This window comes from Mizuhopecten yessoensis, unplaced genomic scaffold (assembly GCF_002113885.1).
Source record: "Mizuhopecten yessoensis strain PY_sf001 unplaced genomic scaffold, ASM211388v2 scaffold10621, whole genome shotgun sequence".
Lineage (NCBI taxonomy): Eukaryota > Metazoa > Mollusca > Bivalvia > Pectinida > Pectinidae > Mizuhopecten > Mizuhopecten yessoensis.
The window spans coordinates 754532-779001 of NW_018408638.1; the positions used below are offsets into that span (position 1 = coordinate 754532).

General features: G+C 37.4%; 1 protein-coding gene across 1 annotated transcript in view; it reads left to right on the forward strand.

Moving 5' to 3' along the window:
- The window catches only part of LOC110461458 (ryanodine receptor 2-like), a 188043-nt gene that overhangs the window by 142585 nt on the left and 20988 nt on the right, over positions 1-24470 (forward strand). The window contains exons 84-106 of the mRNA XM_021514914.1: positions 1156-1203; positions 3516-3628; positions 7601-7694; positions 8020-8190; positions 10154-10225; positions 12475-12574; positions 12968-13047; positions 13154-13230; positions 13443-13597; positions 13791-14008; positions 14591-14695; positions 14893-14974; positions 15878-15948; positions 16206-16271; positions 16785-16864; positions 19166-19484; positions 19875-19973; positions 20158-20243; positions 20528-20728; positions 21103-21309; positions 21766-21918; positions 22157-22247; positions 23909-23917. Coding sequence (XP_021370589.1) covers positions 1156-1203; positions 3516-3628; positions 7601-7694; positions 8020-8190; positions 10154-10225; positions 12475-12574; positions 12968-13047; positions 13154-13230; positions 13443-13597; positions 13791-14008; positions 14591-14695; positions 14893-14974; positions 15878-15948; positions 16206-16271; positions 16785-16864; positions 19166-19484; positions 19875-19973; positions 20158-20243; positions 20528-20728; positions 21103-21309; positions 21766-21918; positions 22157-22247; positions 23909-23917 — 2697 coding nt within the window. The remainder of the gene's footprint in view (positions 1-1155; positions 1204-3515; positions 3629-7600; positions 7695-8019; positions 8191-10153; positions 10226-12474; positions 12575-12967; positions 13048-13153; positions 13231-13442; positions 13598-13790; positions 14009-14590; positions 14696-14892; positions 14975-15877; positions 15949-16205; positions 16272-16784; positions 16865-19165; positions 19485-19874; positions 19974-20157; positions 20244-20527; positions 20729-21102; positions 21310-21765; positions 21919-22156; positions 22248-23908; positions 23918-24470) is intronic.

A 24470-nucleotide genomic window follows, 5' to 3' on the forward strand; every position in this document is an offset into this window, starting at 1 on the left:
AGCAGGATCCTTCGTTAGCTTCTTGCCTCATGACGAGTTCTAAGGTAATCGTGTATGGCAAGGTGTTAATATACCAATATAACTAGCTCACTGTACACTTACGCCTGGTAGTTGATCCAATCCAACAAAATGTTCGTAGGATGCTAAGCTTACAATTTCCTTTGTCTTTGTTGAGGCAGTATCTGTTGTTTTGTTCTCGGCTAATAATATTTGCATGGAATACAACCATATATATGTCCATGCATTTCAACAGTACAGGATACCATCACGTCAATATTTTATAGACAAATTTAAGTCTGGTACATGCTTCCCAGTGTCATGGAAACAGTTTCTGTTGAAAAGACATCAAACAATGTTACTCACACAACATTTGTGTCTGGTCTCTTGCTAGTTACAACGATAAAAGCTGAAAATCATTGTTGGGGGTTGAACGCCAATATTACACCAAAACATCAACTATATATTTACACTTCTTATTAACAGAAATGGGTATTAATATAAATTGTAAATATGTTGAGTTTCAATAAAATTGAAAGAAAGGAAGTAAAGAAATGGGACAATTGTGGCCAGAAAGAGGCTAGCTTTATGATGTTTTATTGAGACTGTCTGCTTCCCTGTATGTTATAGCGTGTAAGTTTGCATGAGTAAAAATGTATATGTGGCATATTGAATGTTTCAGCCTTAAGAGAAATTTATGGGAATAATTACACTCATCATTTGTATAACAGCTTTAAAACATCTAGGGGTTTGCCATTTGTTGTCGTACATCAGACAAGGCTGCGAAATTCCTTGGAACACTATACTGCAAGCAAAACTTAGCAGACCACAATGGCAATGCTACAAAACCCATACAGCAAGGAAAAATTAGCAGAACACCAAGCTAGGTGATGCTACAAAAAACATACTGCAAGCAAAACTTGCAAAACAAGCAGACCACAATGGCAAACCTACAAAACCCATACAGCAAGGAAAAATTAGCAGACCACCAATCTACAAAAAACATACTGCAAGCAAAAATAAGCAGACCACAATGGCAAGCCATTTTACATTTCTGTTTCAGTCCATTGGAAAAAAAGTCTAAACCTTTGTGTGATTTTTATTTTTGTTATGGTTTTACGTTCTGTGTAACTTTACCTGTTGTTTATTGCCTTATAGTTTGAAATAAATGAGAAGGTGGATGGGAGGTATGGCGGAATGCTCTCCGTAAGTTAATAGGTATCGCGGTGCATCACATTACAGCCGTTTCTACTAAGTCCACTTTAATAAGAGTGCTAGTATGTTACTAATATATGGGTTCTCTGTATTTTGATATTTTTTATGCAGATTTTTGTTTTATATTGGTCAAAATTGAAATTGCTGTTTGTTTTTGTTTTCATACCAAAATAAAAGTAATACTGATAATCTTTAATTGTCACAAAATATTGTTTATGTGGGTGGTTTTCAATTTTTTTTTAAAGAATTAAACTGTTATGCTTTATAACCCCTCTCAATAAAAGCTTCAAAAGCCTGCATTGTATACATCCCACCCCTGTGTGGTTTTTTCAGGGTTATTGTGGACATATGGCTGTTCCTGAATCACAGCTTAGATTGTACATTAACATGGCCATTTTAGTTACAGGATAAACATGGCTCGTCGACAGCTGCTGTTGGAATGGTGTGGGAACACTAACATCATACCCATACACATGTACAGTTTCTCCCATTTTGAATTGTCCATAATTTCATGTTCCACTACAAACACAATATATGAATATCATTAGATCTTGTGGAATTATTTTTTAATATTATTATTACTTTTATGAAAAAACTTTATTTTACAAATGGGAGAAATTAATTTTGTATTCAAGACAATGATTTGTAATTTCTGATAAAAATCAAATACTTAAAAAGAAAACTTTCCAATACAACTATCATAAAGAGGACATGTAGGTAACTGTATACCTGAGGTTAGACACTTCCAGATATCCCCGTATGGTTTACTGTACTAGTACTGCGGTATTGTTAATTACCAGTATAATCTGGCTTACAGTTGGTTTTTCCTCTCAGAATCATCACACTCTCTGACACTTTGTTTCAAGTTAGGACAGGTTCTGACAGTTAGATAGACTTACTGCTGTAGGGGCTTTTTTTTGTTGAAATGATTGTTTATGAGAAATATGTTAATCATTGACTTGAATTCATCATGAGTTTGAAGATGAACTGGTGAAATACCGTTTTTTGTTTGATATATACCTGATCACAGCTTATGACGTGTTAGGATGGTGTGGTTGTCAGTGTTACTATATACACAGAATGCGCTGTATATGTTACCTTTGTATATATATATATATCCACCGTATTGATGTTTTGTAACCTCTGTAAGAAATCCTTTATTGTACCTTTTCCTGAGAACTAACAAAAAATAAAAAACAAAATAAAATGAAGAAGTGATTCATGTGAATTTCAGATTGATGCACAATAACTTTGGTCAATCAATAAAACAAATTGGAAATACATGTATATATTTTGAAGACCTTTGGATTTAGATTCGTTAAAAGTTAACGGCTACACAGAAGTGTTAAAAAGGGGGCAATGCCGAGGTGAAGGTTACGCAGAGGTCATATAAAAAGGATATTCTATCATTAGACAGATTCTAATGCAGTACATATGGTTAAAAACCATTACAAACTTACCATGGGTATATCTTAATTAATTACGGTATGTTGTTTAGTTTGAATGAGATGAATTTTGTTAAAAAAAAAGTGTTGATTACTAGATGGCTGAAGAATGGCTATTTGGATATATGTTACCTGTAGTTAGAGTAATTAACACAGGGATTACTGCTAGGGTATTAAATCCTGTCACCTTGCTCAGGAATAGTCTATAGAATGCTTTCTGCTTTTTATCTTTGGTACACTATATAGTACTAGCTTAAAGTGGCCTCGTCTCCCCTACAGATGCTATGCTTAAACAATGGCTGACTTCTTAATGGGATTTCTGTCCCATACAGATGCTTCTCTTCACAGCTCACAGCTGGCAGACTTCTTAATAAATGAGGAAGAGAAATTAATTACTAACAATGGCAAATATTTGTTGATTTTGAATTTTGATTTTCTGCTTCCATCAATTTATTTTATTAGCTCTATTTTCTTTGCAAAGATTTTTTTTGCTTTTATTTATTTTTTATGTTCATTTTGATTTATTTTCATTTAGTTTTATTTCATTTCTTCCTTTCTGATTTTCTTTTCTTTCATTGAATGTGCTGCAGCATTGGCTATTAAAACCGCATATCCTGTAACAAGTACTAAGGGAGTAGTGTAAGTAGAGGGTGTTACACTGATGCCATCTTAAATATTTCAGCCATCCAGAAATATTTATCTATTCAAGTGTTGTTTCAGAAAGAAATTCTCTTTTTACAGGATGATTGTCAATTTTTCATCACTGTCTGAATAGAGAAATATTTCTGGAATCTAGCTATATAACATATCTATATATGCTCAATAGCTGTGCTATTTATATTACCTATCTCTCCACAGGTTGAGCATCCTTCTCCATCTCACAAAAATGCATGGAAGAAGGTGATCTCTAGTCAGAGGAAGAGAGCTGTTATGGCCTGTTTCAGGATGATTCCTCTACACAACCTGCCAAGGTGAGTCAGTATTACTCCTCAACGTGTCCAGGTGAGTCACGATTACTCCTCAACGTGTCCAGGTGAGTCACTATTACTCCTCAACGTGGCCAGGTGAGTCACTATTACTCCACAATGTGTCAAGGTAAGTCACTATTACTCTACAACCGCAAAGGCGAGTCACTATTACTCCCAACGTGTCAAGTTGAGTCACTATCAACATGTCAACGTGAGGCACAATTACTCAACAACCTACCAAGGTAAGTCACTATTACTCCTCAACGTGTCCAGGTGAGGCACAATTACTCCACAATGTGTCAAGGTAAGTCACTATTACTCCTCAACGTGTCCAGGTAAGTCTCTATTACTCCTCAACGTGTCCAGGTAAGTCACTATTCCTCCTCAACGTGTCCAGGTAAGTCACTATTACTCCTCAACGTATCCAGGTAAGTCACTATTACTCTCAACGTATCCAGGTGAGTCACTATTACTCCTCAACATGTCCAGGTGAGTCACAATTACTCCACAATGTGTCAAGGTAAGTCACTATTACTCACATTGTGTCAAGGTAAGTCACTATTACTCCTCGACATGTCCAGGTAGGTCATTATTACTCCTCAACGTGTGCAGGTGAGTCACTATTACTACTGAAACTACCAAGGTGAGTCACTATTACTCCCAACATGTCAACGTGAGGCACAATTACTCCACAACCTACCAAGGTAAGTCACTATTACTCCTCAACGTGTCCAGGTAAGTCACTATTACTCCTCAACGTGTCCAGGTGAGGCACAATTACTCCACAATGTGTCAAGGTAAGTCACTATTATACTCCTCAATGTGTCCAGGTGAGTCACTATTACTCCTCAACGTGTCCAGGTGAGTCGCTATTACTCCTGAACGTGTCCAGGTGAGTCGCTATTACTCCTTAACGTGTCCAGGTGAGTCACTATTACTCCTCAACGTGTCCAGGTGAGGCACAATTACTCCACAATGTGTCAAGGTAAGTCACTATTACTCCTGAACGTGTCCAGGTAAGTCACTATTACTACTCAACGTGTCCAGGTCAGGCACGATTTCTCCACAATGTGTCAAGGTAAGTCACTATTACTCCTCAACGTGTCCAGGTGAGTCGCTATTACTCCTTAACGTGTCCAGGTGAGTCACTATTACTCCTTAACGTGTCCAGTCGCTATTACTCCTCAACGTGTCCAGTCGCTATTACTCCTCAACGTGTCAAGGTAAGTCACAATTACTCCACAATGTGTCAAGGTAAGTCACTATTACTCCTCAACGTGTCCAGGTGAGTCGCTATTACTCCTTAACGTGTCCAGGTAAGTCACTATTACTCCTCAACATGTCCAGGTGAGTCGCTATTACTCCTCAACGTGTCCAGGTGAGTCGCTATTACTCCTTAACGTGTCCAGGTGAGTCACTATTACTCCTCAACGTGTCCAGGTGAGTCACTATTACTCCTCAACATGTCCAGGTAAGTCACTATTACTCCTCAACGTGTCCAGGTGAGTCGCTATTACTCCTCAACGTGTCCAGGTAAGTCACTATTACTCCTCAACGTGTCCAGGTGAGTCACTATTACTCCTCAACGTGTCCAGGTAAGTCACTATTACTCCTCAACGTGTCCAGGTAAGTCACTATTACTCCTCAACGTGTCCAGGTAAGTCACAATTACTCCTCAACGTGTCCAGGTAAGTCATTATTACTCCTCAACATGTCCAGGTAAGTCACTATTACTCCTCAACATGTCCAGGTGAGTCACTATTACTCCTCAACGTGTCCAGGTAAGTCACTATTACTCCTCAACGTGTCCAGGTAAGTCATTATTACTCCTCAACGTGTCCAGGTGAGTCACTATTACTCCTCAACATGTCCAGGTAAGTCATTATTATTTCTCAACATGTCAAGGTGAGTCACTATTACTCCTCAACGTGTCCAGGTAAGTCACTATTACTCCTCAACGTATCCAGGTAAGTCACTATTACTCCTCAACGTGTCCAGGTAAGTCACTATTACTCCTCAACGTGTCCAGGTGAGTCACTATTACTCCTCAACGTGTCCAGGTGAGGCACAATTACTCCACAACCTACCAAGGTAAGTCACTATTACTCCTCAACCTGCCAAGGTGAGTCACTATTACTCCCAACATGTCAATGTGAGGTACAATTACTCCACAACCTACCAAGGTGAGTCACTATATACTCCACAACCTACCAAGGTGAGTCACTATTACTCCCAACGTGTCAAGGTGAGTCACTATTACTCCCAACGTGTCAAGGTGAGTCACTATTACTCCCAACGTGTCAAGGTGAGTCACTATTACTCCCAACGTGTCAAGGTGAGTCACTATTACTCCCAACGTGTCAAGGTGAGTCACTATTACTCCCAACGTGTCAAGGTGAGTCACTATTACTCCCAACGTGTCAAGGTGAGTCACTATTACTCCCAACGTGTCAAGGTGAGTCACTATTACTCCCAACGTGTCAAGGTGAGTCACTATTACTCCCAACGTGTCAAAGTGAGTCACTATTACTCCCAACGTGTCAAGTTGAGTCACTATTACTCCCAAGGTGTCAAGGCGAGTCACTATTACTCCCAATGTGTCAAGGTAAGTCACTATTACTCCCAACATGTCAAGGTGAGTCACTATTACTCCACAATGTGTCAAGGTAAGTCACTATTACTCTACAAAGGCGAGTCACTATTACTCCCAACGTGTCAAGTTGAGTCACTATTACTCTGAGTCACTATTACTCCCAACATGTCAAGTTGAGTCACTATTACTCTGAGTCACTATTACTCCCAACATGTCAAGGTGAGTCGCTATTACTCCCAACGTGTCAAAGTGAGTCACTATTACTCCACAATGTGTCAAGGTAAGTCACTATTACTCCCAATGTGTCAAAGTGAGTCACTATTACTCCCAAGGTGTCAAGGTGAGTCACTATTACTCCCAGCATGTCAAGGTGAGTCACTATTACTCCCAACGTGTCAAGGTGAGTCACTATTACTCCCAATGTGTCAAGGTGAGTCACTATTACTCCACAATGTGTCAAGGTGAGTCACTATTACTCCACAACCGCAAGGCAAGTCACTATTACTCTACAGCCTGCCAAGGTGAGCCAGAATTATACTCCACTAACTCAACTATTAAGTACCAATATTGTAAGGGAACTTTTTAATCTTGGAAAATATTTACATTTGGCAACAAGTGTACGTAAAGAGTCACTCTCCTCTAAACATATGTCCATATGTAATTATTCTGTATTGTATTGCATAACATGTTGTACTTATCTTGTAATATATGTATTATACCCATGAGTCAGTTGACTCGAGGTTAAAGAAATAATAAAAAGCTTAAAAAAAACCCTAAAAAAACCCATTACTCCACAACCTGCCAAGGTGAGTCACTATTACTCCCAACATGTCAAGGTGAGTCACTATTACTCTCAATGTGTCAATGTGAGTCATTATTACTCCACAACCGCCAAGGTGAGTCACTATTACTCCACAGCCTGCCAAGGTGAGCCAGCATTATACTCCACAACCTGCCAAGGTGAGTCAGCATTACTCAATAACCTGCCATGGTGAGTTACTATTTGTGAAAACCCTTTCAAGGTAAGTCATTGTCCCCACATCTACCAGGTTGAGTCATTGTTATAATTTGAACATGCCAAGGTGAGTCAGCCCTTAAATGACAAGATGAACTCCTTAAGGTAAGTAACTTTTGTTCCACTATTATTAATAAATAAAGATTCTCTTGCAGTTTATTTCTGAACAAAGGTATAATGATGCTATTTGAAATGTAAAAGACCCTGTTAATGCATTACTTGAAATTTAAAAGCACCTATTTATGACTGACATGAAATGTAAAAACACCTGTTTATGGCTTATCTGGTTCACCTTAATGACTTGTATGAGCTGCGGTAAATTTCCTCAAACCTGTAACCTCCTATGTGATGATTTCTATAACCACAGGCACAGAGCCATCAACTTGTTCATGAAGTCCTTCAAGAAGCAATGGTTGGACATGGAAGAGAGTGAGAAGAAGGTTCTCATAGAGGATCTCACGGTGAGAATTGTATACAAACATGAGAGCTCAACTCAAACACCACTATCATCAAAATTGATATCAAATGTAGAGAACAAATAACAACTGTGCAGAACACTGAATACTTACAAGCACACTGGCTTAATGTTCTCCTATCAAAGCTGGTTACAAGCAAAAACAGCGTAGTAAATGTTCATCAACTTTGAATCAGATATTTTTTTCAGCATATGGGTAAATAATATATATTGTGAACATTCAACCAGTTATATTTTTACTGTCAGCTGCCTGTTTTAAAGTAAGCGAGAACAATGAATGTGACATAACATATGAATTTTGCACTCTGTAGAAGGCTCTCCAGCATGGAGAGGATGCTGAGAAGAAGGAGGCTGATGAGGAGGAGAAACCTGATTCTCTAAAGCAGCTGATGACCTGTCTGAGTCGGGCAGCAACCAAGGAACAACAAGGAAGTCTTCCAGAGGATGAACTCTACATGGCGTACTCAAAGATCATGGCTCAGGTAGGTGTGGGGGATAATAGGGAGGGACTATCAAAGATCATGGCTCAGGTAGGTGTGGGGGATCGTAGGGAGGGACTATCAAAGATCACAGCTCATGTAAGTGTGGGGGATCATAGGGAGGGGACCATCAAAGATGATGGCTCAGGTAAGTGTGGGTGATCATATAGGGTAGACTATCAAAGGTCATGGCTCAGGTAGGTGTGAGGGATCATAGGATGGACTATCAAAGATGACAGCTCTGGTAGGTGTTATAGACTACAGAGGGAGGGCGACTAGCAAAGATGACAGCTCAGGTAGGTGTTATAGATTATAGGGAGAGACCATAAAAGATGATAGCTCAGGTAGGTGTTATAGACTATAGAGGAAGGGGGACTATCAAAAATGACAGCTCAGGTAGGTGTGATATACTATAGAGGGAGGGGGACTATCAAAGATGACAGCTCAGGTAGGTGCCATAGACTATAGAGGGAGGGGGACTATCAAAGATGACAGCTCAGGTAGATGTGATATACTATAGAGGTAGGGGGGCTATCAAAGATGACAGCTCAGGTAGATGTTATATACTATAGAGAGAGGGGGGCTATTAAAGATGACAGCTCAGGTAGGGGCCATAGACTATAGAGGTATGGGGACTATCAAAGATGACAGCTCAGGTAGGTTTGATATACTATAGAGGGAGGGGGGGCTATCAAAGATGACAGCTCAGGGAGGTGTGATAGACTATAGAGGGAGGGTGACTATCAAAGATGACAGCTCACGTAGGTGTGATATACTATAGAGGGAGGGGGGCTATCAAAGATGACAGCTCAGGTAGGTGTGATAGACTATAGAGGTAGGGTGACTATCAAAGATGACAGCTCAGGTAGGTGTGATATACTATAGAGGGAGGGGGGGCTATCAAAGATGACAGCTCAGGTAGGTGCCATAGACTATAGAGGTAGGGGGACTATCAAAGATGACAGCTCAGGTAGGTGTTATAGATTATAGGGAGAGACCATAAAAGATGACAGCTCTGGTAGGTATTATAGATTATAGAGGGAGGGAGACTTTCAAAGATGACAGCTCAGGTAGGTGTGAGGGATCGTAGGGAGGGACCATCCTAAGACGACTGTTCAGGTAGGTGTGAGGGATCGTAGGGAGGGACCATAAAAGATAACAGCTCTGGTACATATAGGTGTTATAGATTATAGAGGGAGGGGGACTATCAAAGATGACAGCTCAGGTAGGTGTTATAGATTATAGGGAGAGACCATAAAAGATGACAGCTCAGGTAGGTGTTATAGATTATAGAGGGAGGGGGACTATCAAAGATGACAGCTCAGGTAGGTGTTATAGATTATAGGGAGAGACCATAAAAGATGACAGCTCAGGTAGGTGTTATAGATTATAGAGGGAGGGGGACTATCAAAGATGACAGCTCAGGTAGGTGTTATAGATTATAGGGAGAGACCATAAAAGATGACAGCTCAGGTAGGTGTTATAGATTATAGAGGGAGGGGGACTATCAAAGATGACAGCTCAGGTAGGTGTTATAGATTATAGGGAGAGACTATCAAAGATGACAGTTCAGGTAGGTGTTATATATTATAGAGGGAGGGGGGCTATCAAAGATGACAGCTCAGGTAGGTGTTATAGATTATAGGGAGGGACTATCAAAGATGACAGCTCAGGTAGATGTTATAGACTATAGAGGGAGGGGGACTATCAAAGATGACAGCTCAGGTAGGTGTTATAGATTATAGGGAGGGACTATCAAAGATAACGGCTGAGATAGGTGAAAAATATCATAATAAAGGAGAAATCCAAGATATGATGATTGCTCGGGTTGATATAAAAGATCTTTAAAGGAATTGAATGGTATATCATAATTCAGGTATAAAGGGTCTTAGGGATGGGATAAGTGCAGGCTTCTAGTTCACAAAAGTGAGAGAAGATTTTGATGTTTTGCTTTTGCATTAATCAGAGCTGCCACTGTGAGGATGAAGATGAAGATGATGATGGAGGTGATGCTGAGGGTCCAGGATCGTCATTCCAGGTCAGTTAATTTTAATGTCAGGGGTGATTATCATCCCTAACTAACCTTTTATCAAGTTCTGCTCCTTTTCCTGGTGATGTCATCTTGTATTCCTCTTCCTTTATTAACTATATTCTGTCAACAGCGTGACACGGAAATGTCATACGTTAATTGTATCTAACAAAACCATTGTACAGTAGGACCCTGCTAGCCCAGTCAATATGTGATATATGTAACTACATTATATTAATGAGTGTTTATGTACAGATGTTGTTTACAGGAAGTGTTTAGTCATACGGACTGATAGAGACTTAACTTAACAAAAGGTAATGTTATACATATGTACATCCAATGAAACTTTGATATCACCACAGCTACAAACGGGACATTTGAAGGTAGTAGAGCACAGCCGATACAACAATGACGATGTTGTCCGTAGAACTCCTTCGTTTTGTAGAAGTCATCTGTGTATATATAGCCATGACCTTCATTTGACCTCTCCCCATAGTTACCTCCCTTCCCTATATTCTGTTGTGCTGGAATCCCCCCTACCCTCACTGAACTTGTTCCATGCACATACTTCATGCAAGCTAGTCATATCTGTACATGTGTTTCTGAAAATCTCATAACAATTGATACATGTACTAAAATTCATTACATCATTACCAGGGTATGGTTATGTTCAAAATGAAATAATGAATTGGTTTTGATAACATACTATGTTAATATATCATTGAGTTAAGATTCAGAGAACTTTTCATGAAAATAAATGTATACAGCTATATATGACAGTCCCGCTTGTATTGGTGTCCTAACCCTCACAAGTCACAATTTGGTCCTAGCACTTTGGTTAGCACTGGTTAGATAAAATGATACAAAATCTCAAGATAACAAATATTTCTGGGATATACATAAAAACTATGTCAGATATGTGGTTTTCAAAAGTGTCAAGCTTCACCATACTTAGTCAGTTTTGTTTGTTTAATCAGTTTCTTTTATTTGTAAACTTATCTAAAAATAATGTTTGTCAAAGTTTGGTATGGTAAAGAGTGTAGGATATGTACAAAGTTTGGTATGATAAAGAGTGTAAGATATATACAAAGTTTGCTATGGTAAAGAGTGAAGGATATGTACAAAGTTTGGTATGATAAAGAGTGTAGGATATGTACAAAGTTTGGTATGATAAAGAGTGTAGGATATATACAAAGTTTGGTATGATAAAGAGTGTAGGATATGTACAAAGTTTGGTATGGTAAAGAGTGTAATATGTACAAAGTTTGGTATGGTAAAGAGTGTAGGATGTGTACAAAGTTTGGTATGGTAATGAGTGTAGGATATGTACAAAGTTTGGTATGGTAAAGAATGTAGGATATGAACAAAGTTTGGTATGGGAAAGAGTGTAGGATATGAACAAAGTATGGTATGGTAAAGAGGGTAGGATATGAACAAAGTTCGGTATGGTAAAGAGTGAAGGATATGTACAAAGTTTAGTATGGTAAAGAGTGAGGGAGATGTACAAAGTTTGGGATGGTAAAGAGAGTAGGATATATACTAAGTTTGCTATGATAAAGAGTGTAGGATATGTACAAAGATTGCTATGGTAAAGAGAGTAGGATATGTACATGTTTACACTACTATCACCCTTCACACATCACGTCCTTATTATCAGTCATTTTGTAGCAGGTTGTAGGAGTCACATTTGTATGTTACAAGGTGAAAGAGAGCATTTAGTGTAGTCATTGTACACACACATGATTTTTTAAATGGACACAATATTAAAATGTTTGATACATATAGAAATTTAAGTGGAGTTATACCAAGGTAGTTTGAATTTGAAATATCAGTTCTAAAAATTAAATGATATTTTTAAAAGTTCAAATGTTTTACGAAGAAAAAGGTGTGTTTTGACAGCAATTTAAAATACATGTACACTCATTACAAGTTGTGTTCACTATCCCATTAATATAAATGTTGACTACCCCATTAATATAAATGTTGGACCCCCCCCTTAATATAAATGTTGACTGCCCAGTGCCCATTAATAAAAATGTTGAACCCCCATTAATATAAATGTTGACTGCCCATTAATATAAATGTCGACCTCACCATCAATATAAATGTTGACTGCTGTATTAATATAAATGTCGACCTCCCAATCAATATAAATGTTGACTGCCTCATTTATGTTGGTGTTCACTGTGCATGCCTCATTAATGTTGATTATGAAATTTAGGTAAACGTTGATCTTACTTTACCGGTATGTCCTACAGGAACAGGAAATGGAAAAGCAGCAGCTGCTGTTTGAGCAGTCACGGTTGGCTGACCGCGGGTCAGCAGAAATGATGCTCCTCTACATCAGTGCTAGTCGGGGTAGGTACTGACAATAGGTGTGCTCCTATCAAATGAAAGACATCCGGGAAACTCACTGGAAACATATGGTTATTACGTCGCATAAACTGTAACTTGATACAAGACATTATTGTCTTAAGTTTGAGTCTATTAGGTTTGTTGAACTATTTAGTCTGACCTTTATCTTTAACACAGATCAATGATTGGACGGAGTGACTACTTCCGATAAAAAGTTTAAAATTAAGATTTTATCTATGTGTGTTAGCAATTCATATAATATTTTGGATACATTAAGTATATTTTTGAGACAAATAGTGCATACAACTAAGAACAAATTTTAATGATTCGATACAGAAGATATTGACACACAAATTATGTTTGTGAGTGAAGATTGAGTGCCTGACTTTGTTACAGGTGTGTTCAGTCCGATGGTGGTAGACACGATAGAGCTGGGCATCTCTCTACTGGGGGGAGGTAACGTCGAAGTACAGAAGGTATGTACAGGTCTGATTGAACCACTTCATGATATATCTAAATATAGCTCCATATCTGACTTGACAGACAGGACATAGCTCATGTGTACCACTCTCTTTCTTCCAGAAAATGTTGAATCACCTGAAGGATAAGAAGGATGTGGGATTTTTCACCTCCATATCTGGTCTGATGCAGCAGTGTGGGTAGGTCATAGCCTTAATAACATCTAATTCTCACTAAAATCTTGTAAAAGTCATTTAACATTTTCATGAGTATATTCATATTGAAGGTCATTCTTCATTTGACCTTGTATAGACCTGATGTATACTTAACCTGTAGTGGGTATAGTTAGATGTACCTCTATTTAGATATGATATTGCTAAACTGTGTTAACCTTTGGTGAACTGTATTTCAGTGTCCTTAACCTTGATGCCTTTGAGAGGACCAACAAAGCTGAAGGTCTGGGTGTGGGCTCTGATGCTGGAGCAGGCGAGAAAAATCTCCACGATGCTGAGATAACAATCAAACTTTTCCGCTTCCTCCAACTGCTGTGTGAAGGCCACAATCTTGGTAAGGCAGCCGCAGAAATGATCTCTTTTAATACACCTGAGTGTGTTATCCTCTTTATCTACAGTACTTGTATACCCGGGTATATGATAATTTTTATTTGAAGTGGTTATTTTATAATGATAATCTATTAACCTATACAGAGTTCAAGAATTACCTGAGGTGATTTTTAGTGATAATCTGTTTACCTGTACAGAGTTCCAGAATTACCTGCGAACACAGGCCGGTAACAACACCACAGTCAATGTGGTCATCTGTACAGTAGACTACCTTCTGCGTCTCCAGGAGTCGATCATGGATTTCTACTGGCACTACTCAGGCAAGGACCTCATCGACCAGGCCGGAAAGGAAAACTTTGTACGGGCCATCAAGGTCGCCAAACAAATGTTCAGGTCCCTCACAGAGTACATACAGGTAAGTCACGTGATTATCTCAGGTCCTAGTCACTGAGTACATACAGGTTAGTCACATGATTATCTCAGGTCCTAGTCACTGAGTACATACAGGTAAGTCACATGATTATCTCAAGTCCTAGTCACTGAGTACATACAGGTAAGTCACATGATTATCTCAGGTCCTAGTCACTGAGTACATACAGGTAAGTCACTTGATTATCTCATGTCCTAGTCACTGAGTACATACAGGTAAGTCACATGANCTGTCTAAATAAAAGAATTTATTATTATTATTATTATTATTACATGATTATCTCAAGTCCTAATCATTACTGATTACATTATACATACAGGTAAGTCATATGATTATCTCAGGTCCTAGTCACTGAGTACATACAGGTAAATCACATGATTATCTCAAGTCCTAATCATCACTGATTACATACAGGTAAGTCACATGATTATCTCAGGTCCTAATCACTGATTACATACAGGTACTATAGGTCATATCCTTACATTGTGTGGAATTCCTGTCCTAGTAACATGTTATTGTTTAATTTGCTTTTTTATGAAAAATTGAGATAGTTGTTGTTGTTGACAGGGCCCGTGTTCCCAGAACCAGCTGGCCCTGGCTCACAGTCGACTGTGGGATGCTGTCGGAGGGTTCCTCTACATCTTTGCACACATGCAGGACAAACTATCAAAGGTAGGTTACACAAATACTCTTTTATTCCATCATTTGATTACCTCTCAATGATTGAATTCATATTTACTATTCAAAAGTTTTAATAATTAAAAGTTGGAACTATCTGAGGAACTGAAGTGTATGAGGATGTAAACTGCAATATTTCCACGAAGAAGTGAAGTGTATGAGGATATTAATTTCAGTATTTGTGTGTTTAGGATCCATCTCAACTAGAACTGCTGAGGGAGTTCATGAGGCTCCAGAAAGACATGATGATCATGCTGCTGTCCATGTTAGAAGGTAGGTTCTTAATGACCTTGACATGTTAGAAGGTAGGTTCTTAATGACCTTGACATGTTAGAAGGTAGGTTCTTAATGACCTTAACATGTTTGAAGATATATAGGATCATATGACCTTAACATGTTCTAAGGAGGTTCAGATGACATTAGCGTTGAGGCGGGGGGGGACGTTCCAAATGAACTTGACTTGTTGAAAGGTGAAATCAAATTATTGTGACATGTTGAAAGTACATTCAAATGACCTTGACATGTTAGAAGAACCTTGACAAGTTGAAAGGTAAGTGACTTTTGTGTCGCCTGCAGTGCGAGGCGACATGTAGGTATTATTTTGTCGGCGGCAAATGTGTAATTGTTAGTTGCGTCGTCAGAAACAAGGTTTCCGTGCGATAACTTGAGTTCCTTTGTGTTGATTTAACTCAAACTTCATACAGTGCTTCCTTGCTAATAGTGCTTACTTGGGATTGCTTTTCAGATTCGTAGGTCAAAGGTCAAGGTCACTGTTACTATAAATAGAAAATATGTTTCCGTGCGATAACTTCTCGAGTTTCTTTAAGTCAATACCGCTTAGACTTCATACAGTGCTTTCTTACCAATTGTGCTTGCTTGGGATTGCTTTTCAGGTTGGAAGGTCAAAGGTCAAGGTCACCATTACTATTAATAAAAGATATGTTTCCATGCGATAAGTCCAGTTTCCTTGGGCAGATCAACCTCAAAACTTGCCTACGCAGGCAACACATCCACTCCTGTGGAATTCTTGTTTTATGGAGACTGTTAATGTAACAGCCCATTCTTTGAACAACTTTTTGCAATGAAATAATGTTCATCTTAGAAATAAAACAATCATCTTTTATCTTGTTTACTTAACAAAACCCAACAATACTAAACTGATTTTGACTGTTTCAGGTAATGTGATGAACGGTGCGATTGGTAAACAAATGGTGGACACATTGGTGGAGTCGTCAGGAAATGTAGAGGTACGACGTGTTTATAGACGCACAAACATAACACCTGGTCAGTTACAATCCATGTAATATAGGGGATATACCTCCCTGTAAAGGCTAACATCACTACTGGATCAGCTTTACCTAAAATATATCCAACACAGAGCCTAAACATTTGGTGGGGGAAATGTATAAATTGTGTGTGTAGTAAGATATGTTATGGTTTGTTCCTATTTATGTTGGTATTTCTATGAAACATGTGATAGATGGGCAGCATTTTCTATTTTCAGATGATTCTGAAGTTCTTTGACATTTTCTTGAAGATGAAAGACCTGACGTCTTCCGAAGCTTTTCTGGTAATGTTCTGGACCTGTTTGGTCTGATATCATTAGTTCTAACACTTAATATATGATTGATTTACTTATTACCCGAACATTCAGGAATTACCTGTGACAGAATTACCTGGACAAATTCTCTACAGATCAGTTTGAGATCATATAAGTTACATTAATGCTTGAGTACATCTGATTTTAATATAGAAAATCTATAAGCATGTATGTGTTTAATGGAATACCAAGGAGTAGGGCAATCCTCTTTTTGCAATATATAAAGCATTGATATAAGCCGTTTAAACCCAAACTTGTAGAGAAAAGTTGTGAAATAATTATGAAGTATGCATCTTAAAAAGTAATGATTAATTCTTGAAAAGATCAAATTATGAAAGTAATAATTCTAAGATTTTGATTGGCTGTACCTGTTGATTGTATGTCATTGTTGCTCTGAGACCTAAACATTCATGGCCTGGTACCTGTCAGAGCAGGGGCCTGCTAACCGAAGTCCGATTTCTCATTATGCTGGTCCACTTTTAGGAGTTTGACACCAACAAGGACGGGTATATATCTGCTAAAGAGTTCAGGAAGGCTATGGAAGCGCAGAAAATGTACACACGGTCCGTATATACGTACTGCTCCGGTCATGTGTAATGTGCTCACACTCGAGTAACACATTACTATCGTCACACGTGCATACACTGTAGATAGAAACTGTCAATGCGTGCTTGCTTGTCAGAGTAGGGAATTCTGTTCATCCATCAATGTTAGCTAGCTAAAACAATCAATGACATTGTAAAAGTACTTACACAAGCTGGAAGCCACCTTCATTACACTTTTCATTCAATGAAGTATTTGGAGACGCAATCTTGATACTTTTTGTTCGGTGAAATTTTCAGAAAAATCAATGTTTTCCCCAGTAAAACTGGTTTGTGTGAGGTTAATCCAACAAGGGAAGTCAATTGTTATTTGATATTATCAATACTTAACTGACCTATAGCGATGGTGTACAGAATTGCCGACTCTTGTAACCTAACTTCTCTCCACAGCTTGTGTCACCTATATACTTCTATATCTCTACTTTGTACGACACATATCTTTATGTCTAAAATAGGAATTTGATGCTAACAAAGATGGTTGGATCTCAACTAAAGAGTTCCGCAAAGCTATGGAATCAATGAAAGTCTACTCGGAGTAAGTCTGGACAACGTCCCAACAAGCATGGAATGACGTTTTCCAGTCACCACCAGAACTGTTTGTCATTTTTTACTGTAAAAATAAGTTTGATCTGAATTCAGTTTGATTTAATTACAAAAAATTTTCAAAAATGTATTCAATTCTTTTTTTACTCCTTACAGCTAGCTCCCTGTTGATGACTTTTTTTAACCACACAATTGATGAGATAATAACTACTTTCTAACAAAGTTCTCTATTCTTTGTATTCTGTCATATAATCTCATAAACGTGTCCTCATATATTGCATTTGTAATTAAAATATATTTATATTGTGATGAAACTCATATTCAATACTCAGTAATTTCCTAACGTCGAACAAAACTGAAACCAGATGTTTAATAGATGATATCTAACAAGGAACCTAACCAGTATTTTTATGTGTTCATTCCTTCACTAATGTTTTAGTCCCTGACTTACTTTATCAAGTTGTCCTTCATTGCTTTTGAAGAAAGGACATTTTATCACTTCTTTCTCACCAACCTGTGTGTGGTATGTAGTGATTTATCACTTTTCTGCTCTGCTCTTACTGATTGCATGTCACATGATAGCATGTAGTATTTTTAGTGAGGTTTTGTACATGTACATGATATGTTAAAATAACAAAAATAAGATGATTAGAATTTTGGCTATAAAGTGACTTATCAATATCAGGAATCTAGCTTTAAAGTGAGCTAACTGTATTAGGATTCTATATCCTTAGAGACCATGTATTAATTCATTTACATGTACTTTGGTATGTTTGTGTGAGTAAGTGTTTTACTTTCATGTACTGTAGTAGTTTACTTTCTTGTCGCAGCGTGACCGCTGACCAGCTGTTTATCAGTCATTAGCTGTCTTCTAATACTTGTTGAATTATGTATCTATGTTTTTCATTAGTTAATACGGTATGACTTTATAGTTCAAAATGTTCCATACTCAATAGTGGTTAGATTATATAAAGTAGGACATTTACGGTACTGATTAGTTGGTACATTGTGTCTCTAACATTTTACCATACTCAACCTAATGAGCATTCCATCAAATATACTACAGGCTCACAAAAATCACAAATTTCTTTTTCTGGTTTGAATGCCCCCATCCCTTCACCATAATTTAGGTTGAATATGGTTTATATTATATACTATATTTGTACTATATCTTTTAAGTCATTTAGTAAAATTATACCATGTTTAGTGGCTTCAGTATAGTTTTATTATTATTGTGTTATTGTATAGTATGTTATGTAGTCACTATTTGAACCTGAGAAGTTATTCTATAGTTACATAATATCATTACTGTATGATTTTATACATGGCTCCAGATTTGACTTACTTTGGTATGATGGGTTGCTGTCACGTTCTCTATCCCTGCGCTGCTAGCTTAACAGTGTATGCACAACTTTAAGGCTTGTTTAGCATTCAATGGACACTTTGTCAAAAATGTCCAGGTATACACTGAAATAGAGTTTGACTATTTATTTATTTACCAGTTGAGATTTTCTGAGATGTTAATCAAGAAACATTTTTTAAATAGTAAATGATAAAGCTGTATGAACAAGCCTCCTATGTGATCTGATTAAAATCACAGTCTATCACAGCTTTGGTCATCAATGGCAGATAGGATTTAGTAATGACATATAGAATTTTGGGTGTAAGTATTTGTATGTATAGCTATGTAATGACCTTGCTTGACCTTTGTTGATCTAGAGAGGAGATTGAGTACATCATGATGTGTGTGGACGCCAACCAAGATGGTAAAGTAGATTTTAACGAGTTTACGGATCGCTTCCACAATCCTGCTAAGGACATTGGCTTCACCATGGCGGTGTTGCTCACCAACCTGTCGGAGCACATGCCAAACGACCCACGGCTGGAGCGATTCCTGGAGAAGGCCCGCAGTGTGCTTGACTACTTTGAGCCATTCCTTGGTAGGATTGAGATCATGGGCAGTGCCAACAGGATTGAACGTGTGTACTTTGAGATCACACAGTCACATATTGACCAGTGGGAGAAACCTCAGATTAAGGTAGGTTTTTACGTACATGTTCTAACAACTACTTCAGTTAGAGCTTTATCTACACTATCTCAATTTATCTAAATATGTTCTTTAAAGATAAAATAAAATTAATTAATCCATACAGAAAATAACATTTCGCTCTGAGACAATCTTTACTCCATCCGACTCCACCTTAGTTTACTGTAGGTAACCCAGTCACCATCGTTCACCTTCATTCTGGGTAGATAGCCAAGGCACTTTCATTATCAATAGATTATCCAGCCACCTTGTTTATCAATAAATAATCTAGGCACATTCAGTAGATAATCTAGGCACCGTTGAAAGTTTTGTATTCATTGAAAGTTCAATAGATATAAAGTGAGATGGCAGGGCTTATTAAAATCCATTTCCAACCTTCAGGAGTCCAAGCGCTCCTTCCTCCACAGTGTGGTCAATGATGGCGGTGACAAGGAAAAGCTGGAGAGCTTCGTGAACTTCTGTGAGGATACCATCTTTGAGGTATGTTAAGGAGAAACACTGCTTGAAGTAAATATCTTGATAACATTTTATATACACAAATTCAAAAATATTTTTTCAGATTTGTAATAGTGAATTCTATAGGTACACAAAATAAGAATGATTACCGTATAAAAAGATGGTTTAACCCACTTTTTTGACGATGTAAACTGTCTTTTATTGGTAGATGCAACATGCCACAAGCATTAGTGCAGAAGAACAAAGGATTGCCTCCCTTAGAAGTGGTGTAGGGTCTGAGGGAGGAGGTGGAGGGTAGGCCAACTTTTAATTTACCATATGTGTTGTATGTTTGATATATACATGTATAATGTTAACAATATTTATAGTTCTTTGATCTACTTTGAGACTGTGCTGATATTGAAATCAAACAATATAAATATATCATCAATGCACATGTATATAAACTAAATTGCGGAGATGAGAATACACAAAATTAAAGGAAACACACAATGAGCCCCCACCCCCCCAAAAAGGCAGGGCTGTAAGGACATAGACTTCAGGTGTTAAAGCTTCACTGTCTGGTTTATGAATTGAAGGATGTTGGAGCCATTGAAGATTGGCTACCGATGCCTGATGGACGGCCTGTTTGCTTTGCTGTCTTTCTTCACCTGGACAAACCTCAAGTCCGGTTACAGGGTGTACAGGACTATGTCCTACTGGCAACTCTTCAAGGCTTTCATCAAACTCAACTTCAAAATCGTCTTCACTCTCCTTACATTCCTCTTCCATGTGTTTTGGTAAGTTCAAACTTTTTGACAAAGTACAATAATGATAACGAGCAGTTAGGTTGATGCTGACTGAATCAGATAAGCAGGCTATGGTTTGTACAGCTACCAGTTTTAACTATTGAGTCATACACTTACAAATACAGATCTGAATAAAGCACTTATACCATCTCATATACATCTCATAATAATCAGCTGTGAACATTTTAATGTGATTTCCAGCTAAAGCACCATTTCTGTAAGAATAAATTTCTGCTGTATGTTATTTTACATCCTTTTGTGATTGTCTACTGATCTAAAGTGATATTAATGAACAAAGGAGTCTGGATATGCTAGAAATAGAGCTTCAGCTAAAATTGTATTTGTCTTTTTAAATACCTTTACAGGACATTACTAAAGTTTGTAGCGAACATGATGATGGGCGAGAAGACCACAGAACCTACAGCGCCCAAGGGTCCTAAGATATTGGCTCTACCTGCCCCTGAGCCTAAGGAACCGCCCAAAGCACCCATCGTACCACCGGTGGAGATAGAAACAGCTGAACCGGTCAGAGCTTTTGGTATGCCAGTCAATAAGGAAGATGGGGAATCAACGTAAGTCAATATTGTTTTCACAGTCACTTTTAAAGTGACAAGTACCAACCTTATTTTTCAAGCCTACAATTGCTCTTTGTGCTTGATACCGGATCATGTCCATCCATCATTTAGTCCGTCTGTAAACAACTTCTTAGAAACTACTTCATACATCATCATTAAACTTGGTATATAGTTATGTATGCATTAATTTGTGATTGACCAGAAAAGCAGAATAGCTGCCAGGTAGTCATCTTTGATTTTGCATGTCAAGTTTTGTGACTACTATTTCTCAGGGAATCACAAGAGTGGTCATGAATAAGCTTGGTGTAAAGGATCCTCTTAGTCTCTGAGTTTGCCTGCTTCAAATTTGGACGATGTGGGAAAACTGCCAGCAATTTGCATTCTCATCTTTTGTCAGCAATTTTTGAGGATTATAAATAATTGTTTATTATAATACTGAATTACATTTGACAGAGTTGAGCGAGACTCTGACAATGTCACCACTCAGCCTAGTGTGGATGCCACAGTAGAGGGATCAGGGACTGGAACACCACATGTGGATCCAGTCACCACATCAAAGGACACACAGGACACAGAACAATCCTTCCTCTCTGCAGAGGTGGCCAAGTGAGTGTGAAGTGTCAGAAAGGAATCCTCGTCTTTGGTGTTGTGATGTGTGATTGATGTTTTAGTCGTTGACAGAGTTACGTTAACTGTTACAGGAAAATGAACATCAACTTCTAGGCTACTATATAGTAGAGAATGAGGACCTTGAAGTAGTGGAAGCTGTTGACAGTTAATTATATAAACTGTTCATTTTACAGTCTATATTTGCCTCAGTATAATTATCACCACTATTTTCCAGGGCTGCCTATGGTGGTTCAACTCCCCAACCAGCTGATGAAGAGGATGTTCCTTATGAAACCAAAGGATTTGATTACGGGAAATATGTGCTGGTAAGATTGTTATTTAGTAATCCCCTGTAGAAATTGCTGTAGCTTATAGATGGGTATGTGCTTGTAGATATAAATAATGTGTTGATTAGTGAACTAACATCTAAGTGGCTTTAGATAATGACATCTATACCATGTTAATGTAAGGTGAACTAGAAAAGACTTCTACAGTGTGGTGTGCAGTGATGTGTGGTAGAATTGTTTTTTCTACAAAAATAACTTTTTTCACATAAATATTTGAAAATTGGTTTGGTAAATAATAGTGATGTGAATATTCTAAGGCAGATTTCCTGACTGACCACTGGATTGTGCTGTAAATATTCTAAGGCAGATTTCCTGACTGGCCACTGTATTGTGATGTGAATTCTCTAAGGCAGATTTCCTGACTGGCCACTGTATTGTGATGTGAATATTCTAAGGTAGATTTTCTGACTGACCACTGTATTGTGACGTGAATATTCTAAGGCAGATTTCCTGACTGGCCACTGTATTGTGATGTGAATTCTCTAAGGCAGATTTCCTGACTGGCCACTGTATTGTGATGTGAATATTCTAAGGTAGATTTCCTGACTGACCACTGTATTGTGATGTGGACATTGAAACATTATTTATTATATTACCACTTTATTATGACAGGGATATCAGGATATACCACTTTATTATGACAGGGATATCAGGATATACCACTTTATTATGACAGGGATATCAGGATGTATAACAAGTGTATTATTACAGGGATATCGGGATATACCACTTTAGTATGACAGGGACATCGGGATATACCACTTTAGTATGACAGGGATATTGGGATATACCACTTTATTAGGACAGGGATATCAGGATGTATAACGAGTGTATTATGACAGGGATATCGGGATATGCCAATTTAGTATGACAGGGATATCGGGATATACCACTTTAGTATGACAGGGATATCAGGAAATATCACTTTAGTATGACAGGGATATCGGGATGTATATATAACCAGTGTATTATGACAGGGATATTGGGATATACCACTTTAGTATGAAAGGGATATCAGGATATACCACCCTATTATGACAGGGATAACATGATTTACCACTTAATAATGACATGGATATTGGGATGTTTCACTTTATTATGACAGGGATATCAGGATATATCCATTTATTATGATGGGGATATACCAGTATTCACATTTATGTATATACATTGTATATTAGTAACAAATATTAACCTTGCAACAAGCATATGAGAAAACTAAACACTAAAAGATTTATGTAAAAGTGGATAGTTTCCTATTAAGAATTTTCAAAATTTTATATATTCAAACAATTTTCATTGTAAAATTATAAAAATCGTCATCACCGTGAAATAAGAGAAGAAGAAAATTAAATGTGAGAAAAAAGCCACTTTTACTGTGCAGTGAATGAGCATTAGAAAACTGATTTTGATATAGCTTTGAACTTTGTAAACATACACAGCAGTTAATATTTAGTACACACACCCTTTAATTAAACTCTTAATGAATGTGTGAAAGCTGGATGTTTATGAATGACCGTGATGACAAAATGGATGAGGGTACGGATGTAAACGTGGTCCCTTGTTGTGGTATAACATTAGATTGTCGTTTTCTTAATTAGTTTTTATTATTTCAAACATATATTATTTTTGTTTTTCAGTTCATTATGGTAATTGTGATGAGAGATATATCACTAACTGTTTGTGATGATATATATGTTTAACACTAACTGTTTGTGATGATATATATGTTTAACACTAACTGTTTGTGATGATATATATGTTTAACACTAACTGTTTGTGATGATATATATGTTTAACACTAACTGTTTGTGATGATATATATGTTTAACACTAACTGTTTGTGATGATATATATGTTTAACACTAACTGTTTGTGATGATATATATGTTTAACACTAACTGTTTGTGATGATATATATGTTTAACACTAACTGTTTGTGATGATATATATGTTTAACACTAACTGTTTGTGATGATATATATGTTTAACACTAACTGTTTGTGATGATATATATGTTTAACACTAACTGTTTGTGATGATATATATGTTTAACACTAACTGTTTGTGATGATATATATGTTTAACACTAACTGTTTGTGATGATATATATGTTTAACACTAACTGTTTGTGATGATATATTAACACTAACTGTTTGTGATGATATATATGTTTAACACTAACTGTTTGTGATGATATAT